Source organism: Entelurus aequoreus, linkage group LG27, assembly GCF_033978785.1.
Source record: "Entelurus aequoreus isolate RoL-2023_Sb linkage group LG27, RoL_Eaeq_v1.1, whole genome shotgun sequence".
Taxonomy (NCBI): Eukaryota; Metazoa; Chordata; class Actinopteri; order Syngnathiformes; family Syngnathidae; genus Entelurus; species Entelurus aequoreus.
Window position 1 is genome coordinate 10,110,409 of NC_084757.1, and position 9,391 is coordinate 10,119,799.

Below are 9,391 nucleotides of genomic sequence, written 5' to 3' on the forward strand. Positions count from 1 at the left end.
CAACAGCATCTTAACCTTTAAATGGAAAGAGTGAGCTTTGGGTACACTCGGAGATCAGAAATATAGTCTTATAGTAAGGGAACTTTTTAGAGCAACACACATCTGTGGTTGTGTTCCTTGTTGGATGGCAAATGAAGATGTGTACAGCTCTGGTAATGGGTACATTCGCACCCACCTGCACAAATGTACTTCAAAATGTAACAATCAAAATAAATATGACTTTTTTTTGTTTACTAGGGCATGCATATATAATATGCATTAGTTTGACCATTTAAAATTAACGATAATGAAAAGGATATGCTTGGAAATAGCATAAAAATGCCCCAAAAACTTGGAAAAATGTGATTCATAGCGTTACTTTTTGGTGTAACCATCATGAGCGTTCTGTTCAGGTATATTTCTTTTATATTTTGATAAATCATAAATAGGTATTGATCAATCTTTAAGCTGTGTGTATTTGATTTCAGTTTGCTTTTGACATCTTATTTAGAATTGTAGTTTAAACTTTTACAACCTTGTGTTGCGCTCATGATGGCGTAACCAAACTAGATTATTTTGAATATTTATTACCTTTTTTTACATTTAGTATAATTAAATATACTGTGTTTTATGCTTTTTTCTTTTTGGAACATGTACTTCAGTAATGCGGACGCTGTATCGATCCGTTGTGGTGAAGAAGGAGCTGAGCCGGAAGGCAAAGCTCTCAATTTACCGGTCGATCTACGTCCCCATCCTCACCTTTGGTCATGAGCTTTGGGTTATGACCGAAAGGACAAAATCACGGGTACAAGCGGCCAAAATGAGTTTCCTCCGCTGGGTGGCGGGGCTCTCCCTTAGAGATAGGGTGAGAAGCTCTGCCATCCGGGGGGAGCTCAAAGTAAAGCCGCTGCTCCTCTACATCGAGAGGAGCCAGATGAGGTGGTTCGGGCATCTGGTCAGGATGCCACCCGAACGCCTTAGGGCACGTCCGACCGGTAGGAGGCCACAGGGAAGACCCAGGACACGTTGGGAAGACTACCTATTTCCTTGAATTAGCGCCGAGGCGGTAATTAATTTAAAACCTCTTCTCACTCCGGCGCTTACCAAAGGCATGCAGTAAATTTAGGCATGCGCTTATAAATTTGAGTGTGATGTAAGGATACCATCATGACATCGCTTAATGCCGCAATAAAATTTAAAGCACAATGATTCATCCCGGGAGTTCTTTTTGTTCGGGTCTGAAAAGGCAATTAAAATAACATTATTACCGCCTGTTAGCAGGTTTTCTTAGCTCATGATTGGTTTCTGAAATGTTACTTGTACAACTGCATCAAAATGACTCATATTTGACACACGCAGCTATAGTAATAAAACATTTTTTTTAAATAAAGCGCTTTGAAAGACGCAACTCCAACAACAAAGTCAGCTCTCCACCACTACAAACTAACACAATATTAATAATAAGAATTGCATTTACCTTAAATCCTACTGAATAGCTATTTATCTTCTTCCCTTTATGCGATTTTAAATTATTGAAATTAGCCTCCTCCATTTTGAAAATGATGCCTTGAAAGGTGAAGTGTCACTCGTGACGTGACGAGTTTGACCCGGCGGTAATTCTAGGCATATGCTAATTATTTTGCGAAACGAGTTTGACCCGGCGGTAATTCGAGGCATGCGCTAATTATTTTGCGAAACGAGTTTGACCCGGTGGTAATTCTAGGCAGGCGCATATTATATACCCGGCAGCAATTCAAGGAAATACGGTATGTCTCCCGGCTGGCCTGGGAACGCCTCGGGATCCCCCAGAAAGAACTGGACGAGGTGGCTGGGGAGAGGAAAGTCTGGGCTTCCCTGCTTAGGCTGCTGCCCCCGCGACCCCACCTCGGATAAGCAGAAGAAGATGGATGGAACATGTACTATACATATAATACAATAAAGTCCCATATAAAATTATGTTTCTAGCAATACCTTAATTTTGCCTTTGAAAGTAACACTCTAATGTCCATTAGTGGAGCTGTACACAGATGTATGCCGTGCTGACGTCATATAGGCGGGGTCAACAGAACACAATCACACTGCAGCTCTCAAATATGAAACATTTTAGGAAGCAACTCAACCATCCGCGCATCAAAATGCTTACAACAAGATAAATAGCCGTGCAACTGTTACCCAACCCACGATAATATCCAAAGGACGGAAACAATTACCATCATTACATACACACCTTATCCACAAGAAACGTCACCTTTGTTGGGTTTTCGAAAGGGGCGGCCAGGTGGAGTTAGCACCATTAGCTTAGCCACAAGCTAATACTGAAAGCACAATTATTAGACGCGGTTAACGTAACAACGGAGCGGGAATACCACTCGACGACGTATCTTCGCCCGTATTCCAAAATGTGTCCTAAATGAAAGTTGAGGTGGGAACGAACAGGTAGTACAACTCACCCGTCCATCGCACATGAACGCGGAACTGCCAAGCAACAGGTTCCCACTGGCCAGCAGCAGTTTCCTGTTATGGACGGACAAAATGGCGTCTGACGCGAGCGGGGCTCTGATTGGACGGTTAGCAAAGCCTGTGGGCGGTTCTTGACCGAGCTGCGAGCTGATTGGCTGAGCGGGAAAGGGAACAGGAACAATACTTTGAGTGGTTGAAGATGAGCGTCTAAATACATTCAACATGACACTTTTCACTTTGTAACGCGACTGGACGTTATTGACTTGTTTTGGCATCAGGAGAAACATAATCGACACACGCATTTGGTACACATTTGTCGAAGTACTCCAGAATATTTGGTTTTATTTACAGGATATGCAAATGCATCTTCATTTCATTCAAATTCATTAAAATGTGTTTTTTTAGCATACTCCTAACACTGTATGGTATGTGTCTACGTATAAATAGAGCATTTTACTTCATGCTCTACGGGTGTTTCTGCAATAAATCCCTTTTTTACTTTAATTTCAGCAACTAACCAACAGTGCAGTGAGAGTCACGTGATCAGCACCGGAAATTTGGGGCTTCCTCTGATGTGCCGTGACGTCACACAAGGGTCAGATATTTCATTTCATTCATTTCTTTTTTTTTTCATTTATTTATTTATTTCAGGCAATGACATAAAAAAGTACAAATTTGACAACACATAATAATATAAATTAAAAAAGTGCAAAAGGTAATGTATAGTATGCAATGCATGATTGTCCAGTTTTGCCTGAAAGGGAGTGGGAAGAAGATAATTTATTTAATCCCACCCCCAGTTCTCCATTCAGTGATTATTCACATGAGTTTCACTCTTACTTTGTTCAATGATTATAATACAGATGTTGTATCATAGTGGCATTACCACAGGTAACAATAATTATTACACTGTAACAATAATTTGTACCAACAATGTAGGAATAATGAATATACCAACAATGGTAATAGACAACATAGCAATAATGGTAATAGACAACATAGCAATAATGGTAAGGAAACATTGAGCACATGTTATCACTTTGAGACAGAATATAGCAGCAGATCAAATTGAAGACCCTCATCTCTATTTTTGAACCAGACCCCATGTTAGTATAATAGTTTAAATCGATTAATAGTTTGGCATTGCTTGTGTTGTAAGTCCAGTTTGTTCCAGTTTTACTCCGCGTACAGACACACAAAAACGTTTACAAGTGGTTTGAGCTCTTGGCAATAAGAAATATCCAAAGCCTCTCAAGTTATGAGCCTGCACTCGTTTTGTAAAAAAACTTTGTAGATTAGGCGGCAATAATTTGTTAAATGCTTTATACAAGATTATTAATGTATTATATTTAACAAGGTCATCAAATTTGAGCAACTTTGATTGCATAAACAGAATATGAGTATGTTCTAAATAACCAATGTTGTGAATGATCCGCACTGCTCTTTTCTGTAATATGATCAGAGGATGAATTGTGTTGTGGTAAGTATTCCCCCATACTTCAACACAGTATGTAAGGTATGGGAGTACCAAGGTGCAGTATAGAGTACGGAGTGCATTTTCATTAAGGTATAGTTTTGCTTTGTTTATAATTGAGAGGCTTCTGGAGATTTTTGTTTTAATGTGTCTGACATGATAGTTTACTATCAAATATTACTCTCAAAAATGTATTCTCATTTACGATTTAAATTTGGGTACCATCAATACTTATTTTCTGTTCAGACATTACGTTGCGATTTCCAAACATCACTATCTTAGTTTTATTTATATTCAAAGATAATTTATTTGTGTCCATCAATTTTTTTACTATGTTTAGTTCTGTGTTTACTGTATTTATGAGCTCATTATAGTCATCACTACTGTAGAATATATTAGTGTCGTCTGCAAATAGTATACATTTCAGTATTTTGGATGTATTAAACATATCATTAATATATACATTAAACAGTTTTGGCCCCAACACGGACCCTCATTTCATTTTTATTTATCTCCTTCATTGATGTGCATCTTTGATCGATAGACAATTATACCTCAATTATTCAATTATACATTTACACACCAATGCCTGAGAAGGAGCAGGATGAAGAAAAATCTTATATTTTCCTGCCCCCTTCAACATAATACGTAGTCTTACTTAATGGATATCAAATAAACCAACAATTACATCCAAATATAATGAAAAAAAACACACAAAAAAACACAAGTGCAAAACTTCATGAAGTACAAACCGAACAAAAAAACAAAAAAAAGTAGTATACACCTCACGGGATGACACAAAACAAATACAAAACCAGGCAAAAAATAAGTAAAATAATAAACATAAAGCAAAATGTAAACACTTATCGCTGTCCATATGATCTTATTGTTCTGTCTTTATATTTTTTTTTCAATTGGAATATATTTTTACAATCTTTTATCTCATTGTAAAGAGAATTCCATAGTTTAACCCCCACCACTGATATATACATTTGTTTTAAAGTTGTCCTTGAATAGTGATGTTGGAAATGACCTTTTCTTCTATGCTCTTCATTCTCAGAAGTGATGACAAACATTTTTTGTAAATTTTCTGGTAATGTTTTACTTTGTATTGTCTTGGGTGTTTGAAGCACACACATATTTATTCAATTAATAATACAATTTCAGAAACTATAATAGATCATATAAACATTCATCATCATCATCATCATCATCATCATCATCATTTCTTTTTATTCCTTTCATGAAAATGCATATGTACAGTTGACACTTTCATTGTTTTTTTGTTCCTTATACATTTCCATGATCAGAAAGGAGCAGATGGAAGAATACTATTCTTATATTTATCGGCCCCCTTTTTAACACAAATTATTTTAGATGACTTTATCACTGTTCCCTCCACCAACACCCGAACTCCAACATACTTTTTCATTTTAGTTTAAGCATTTTCACAAAGACACGTCCAATCAAAATCAAAAATCAGTTTGACATGATTCCAGTTGTCTCTTTTTGTAATTCTTTTTTAAATTCAAAGATATGCTTGCAACTTTTTAAGTCTTTCTTTAGAGAATTCCATGCTTTCACACCAGCAACAGACAAGTACATTTGTTTCAAATTTGTTCGCACTCTTAGATGTTTAAAGTCATACGGCCTTCTGTGGTTCTCATCTTCAGACGTCAACACAAATAACTTTTGTAAGTCCTTCGGAAGAACTTTATTTCTAGCTTTGAACATCACTAATAGAGTATGCAATTCTACCATGTCTTTTAGTTTGAATAATCCTGACCTAATGAAGAGTGGATTTGTGCGGTCTCTATATCCTACTGTAAAAATGATACGAATTACTCTTTTCTGCGAACGAAATAAAGGCATTATCTTGCTGTGATATGTATTTCCCCATATTTCTGCACAATAATTGAAATACTAAAATAGATTATCAATAAAACATTATTTTTATTGATTAAAAGGACACCATTTAAATGTTAGAAATTGTGCAGCAGTGTCCAAATAAGACTTCAAGCGACTATGTAAACATTCATAAAAAGCAGCATAAAAGTTTGGGGTCACATTGAAATGTCCTTATTTTTGAAGGAAAAGCACTGTACTTTTCAATGAAGATAACTTTAAACTAGTCTTAACTTTAAAGAAATACACTCTATACATTGCTAATGTGGTAAATGACTATTCTAGCTGCAAATGTCTGGTTTTTGGTGCAATATCTACATAGGTGTATAGAGGCCCATTTCCAGCAACTGTCACTCCAGTGTTCTAATGGTACAATGTGTTTGCTCATTGGCTCAGAAGGCTAATTGATGATTAGAAAACCCTTGTGCAATCATGTTCACACATCCGAAAACAGTTTAGCTCGTTACAGAAGCTACAAAACTGACCTTCCTTTGAGCAGATTGAGTTTCTGGAGCATCACATTTGTGGGGTCAATTAAACGCTCAAAATGGCCAGAAAAGAGAACTTTCATCTGAAACTCGACAGTCTATTCTTGCTCTTAGAAATGAAGGCTATTCCACAAAATTGTTTGGGTGACCCCAAACTTTTGAACGGTAGTGTAGTTATTGGACCATTCACATACATTTGTAATTTGTCTTTCATGAAAGGAGGATTCCTAGATTGTATGAAAACTGCTAGAATACCACTTTACAAAGGTGGAAACAAGCACGAGTACTCCAATTACAGACCAATATCACTGCTTCCACACTTCTCAAAGATCTTAGAGAAATAGTTTGCGGTTAGATTTAATCAATTCATTAATAGATATGATATTTTAAGCAACAGTCCTAATCACTGAACTGCAACAGCAGCAATTGATTTAGCGGACTACATTTCAAATGCAATAGATAGAAAACAATATTTATTAAGTATTTTTGTAGATCATAGACTCGATTATTAAAATACTATTTGACAAATTCTACAACTACGGAATGAGAGGAGTGGCACATGAGTGGGTTCAAAGTTACTGGGAGGACAGAAAACAGTTTGTGGGAGTTAACAATAGGAAATCTGCCTTACATATTATTAGTTGCGGGGTACGACAAGTATCGGTCTAGTTTGGGCCTATACAGTTTCTCGTGTATGTCAAACATATGGTTTCCAAACCAGGGTTTCCCCTTAATGTACGTTTGTAACTGATCGTGGCAAAATTAAAGCCGCCACCTTAAACATAAGTTTCTCTTTTACGTTAAAACAAGTTAAACTAATACAATGTATTATAGCCTCCAGAAGAAGTCAAAAGTCTGACGCTATTTTTAACTTTTATTGCCCATGTTATGTTAACAATTCCAACACACATTTTCCTCTTTTGCATACACTTGTGTCTCTGTGCTTCCCCAGAAACACAACAACACTTCCTGATTCTCCGCAAAATCCCCTTACAGGCACGGACGGTGTGTTCGCAATCATGGGAACAATGAGCATCAACACGAACATAAAACATTACCACCAGCAGGTCGTTACAGTATGAATGGATATATTATTTGTGCACTGTTGACTAGCGATGCACCGAAAATTCTGCCCCAGAAAAACTGCGCTGCCGAAATCGGATGTTGTGACGACATAGGCAATACGCACGGGATTGTTTGCAGTCTAGTCAACATGTCTGTGAAGTGGACATACTTTAATATATCCGAAATATACCAGCGGACAGCGATCTACAAAATGTGCAAATATTACGAGGAGAGAAAGTCATGCTTTTGATTGATTGATTGATTGAAACTTTTATTAGTAGATTGCACAGTACAGTACATATTCCGTACAATTGACCACTAAATGGTAACACCCGAACAAGTTTTTCAACTTGTTTAAGTGGTAATGCTCACTGTTTGTTGCGTACACCGAGGGACAGAAGTAGAGTCTCTAAACACCAGTACAGTCTATAACAACACCAGGAAAAAATGCCGGATTTGTTGTTCGTCATTTTTGACAAAGACAAAGTCACTAAAAGTCTCTAGACACTTGAAAAGACATTGTACAATTATAATATATAAAAAATATGGTAATACCAATTAATAACTGAGATGTCTTTTTAAATGTAAGTATGCATTTTTTTGTAACCTTTTCAAAGAAAGTCACATCACAGCCAATTCTGCAAGTTATACAATGACATTGTGGACCGCGCCCCTAACGACGCCTCCACCTCCACAGATATCTTGGCATTCTAGGGGAAACCCATTTCTAAACAGTTCAACTGTATTTTATTTGCAGACGACACAACTTTATTTTATTCAGAAGAAATAATATCAAAGATGTGTTAGACAAACAAATTTATCAAAACTAAAGGGTGGTTTGATGTTGACAGACTATCCTTGAATATTAGTAAAACTAAGTTTATGTTTTTTTTGCAGTGGTGAATAAAGTGTGGATGCCTCATTATATGTCGTAGGAGTTAAGATTTAAAGAACAAAATAAAGTATGTTTTGGGGTGTTATGATTGATGAACATTTGTAATGGAAATCACATATAAATAACACCTCAAACTTTTACTATTTTACACAAAGTGAAGGAATTGCTCACTCAAAAAGCATTGTATATTTTGTATTATTTACTGATTGTTCTATATCTGACATACTATGTAGAAGTGTGGGGTAGTGCTGGTTTGGTTGATATCAACACTTCAGTCATCAACAATTGCATCATCAGAGAAATGGACATTGGAACAGTGTAGGACTGACTTGGTAGGATATGTACAGCAAGTAGTGGACATAGAGAGAGAGATCAGAAAGCATAAGAACAAGTATATACATTTGATTATTTACATTTGATTATTTGCAATCCGGGGAGGTAGGATGTGGAAGGGAAGGTGTTGGTTTAGGGTTGAAGTTGACTGGAGGTGTTCTTTTAGTGCGGTTTTGAAGGAGGATAGAGATGTCCTTTCTTTTACACTTTTTGGGAGTGCATTCCATATTGATGTGGCATAGAAGGAGAATGAGTTACGACCTTTGTTAGATCGGAATCTGGGTTTAACGTGGTTAGTGGCGCTCCCCCTGGTGTTGTGGTTATGGCGTCATTTATGTTAAGAAACAAAGCCCAGGCCTCCCACTAATTCAGCGTTATAGTGAGTTCTATTATTCATGCACTTATTTTTGCTGTATTTATCTGGCACGAGTGGAAATGAGTTTGAACTGTTTAAACTGTTTTTAACTTTTTAACTGCTTTTTATCTAACAAATTGCCCTCAAGATCATTTGTATTTTCTTGTTCTATGTGCATATGTATTTGTGTATATGTATATACACTAAGTTTGGGGTCACCCAAACAATTTTGTGGAATAGCCTTCATTTCTAAGAACAAGAATAGACTGTCGAGTTTCAGATGAAAGTTCTCTTTTTCCGGCCATTTTGAGCGTTTAATTGACCCCACAAATGTGATGCTCCAGAAACTCAATCTGCTCAAAGGAAGGTCAGTTTTGTAGCTTCTGTAACGAGCTAAACTGTTTTCAGATGTGTGAACATGATTGCACAAGGGTTTT

The 9,391-nt window shown here is 36.7% G+C and overlaps 2 protein-coding genes across 7 annotated transcripts in view; one reads left to right on the plus strand and one right to left on the minus strand.

The window, feature by feature from the left end:
* The window catches only part of ptbp1b (polypyrimidine tract binding protein 1b), a 30,481-nt gene extending 27,957 nt beyond the window's left edge, over positions 1-2,524 (minus strand). Inside the window, exon 1 of one of the 5 annotated variants that reach the window (XM_062038881.1) lies at positions 2,430-2,524. The gene's annotated coding sequence lies outside the window, so the exon portion shown is untranslated. Of the gene's footprint in view, positions 1-2,206; positions 2,385-2,429 lie in introns of those variants that run through there. The other 4 variants (XM_062038885.1, XM_062038883.1, XM_062038884.1 and 1 more) reach the window with 4 other exon arrangements.
* Positions 2,096-9,391, plus strand: part of stil (STIL centriolar assembly protein) — a 32,710-nt gene continuing 25,414 nt past the window's right edge. Inside the window, exons 1-2 of one of the 2 annotated variants that reach the window (XM_062038877.1) lie at positions 2,096-2,864; positions 2,950-3,034. In XM_062038877.1, coding sequence (XP_061894861.1) covers positions 2,831-2,864; positions 2,950-3,034 — 119 coding nt within the window. In that variant the 5' untranslated portion in view covers positions 2,096-2,830. Of the gene's footprint in view, positions 2,865-2,949; positions 3,035-9,391 lie in introns of those variants that run through there. The other variant, XM_062038880.1, reaches the window with a different exon arrangement.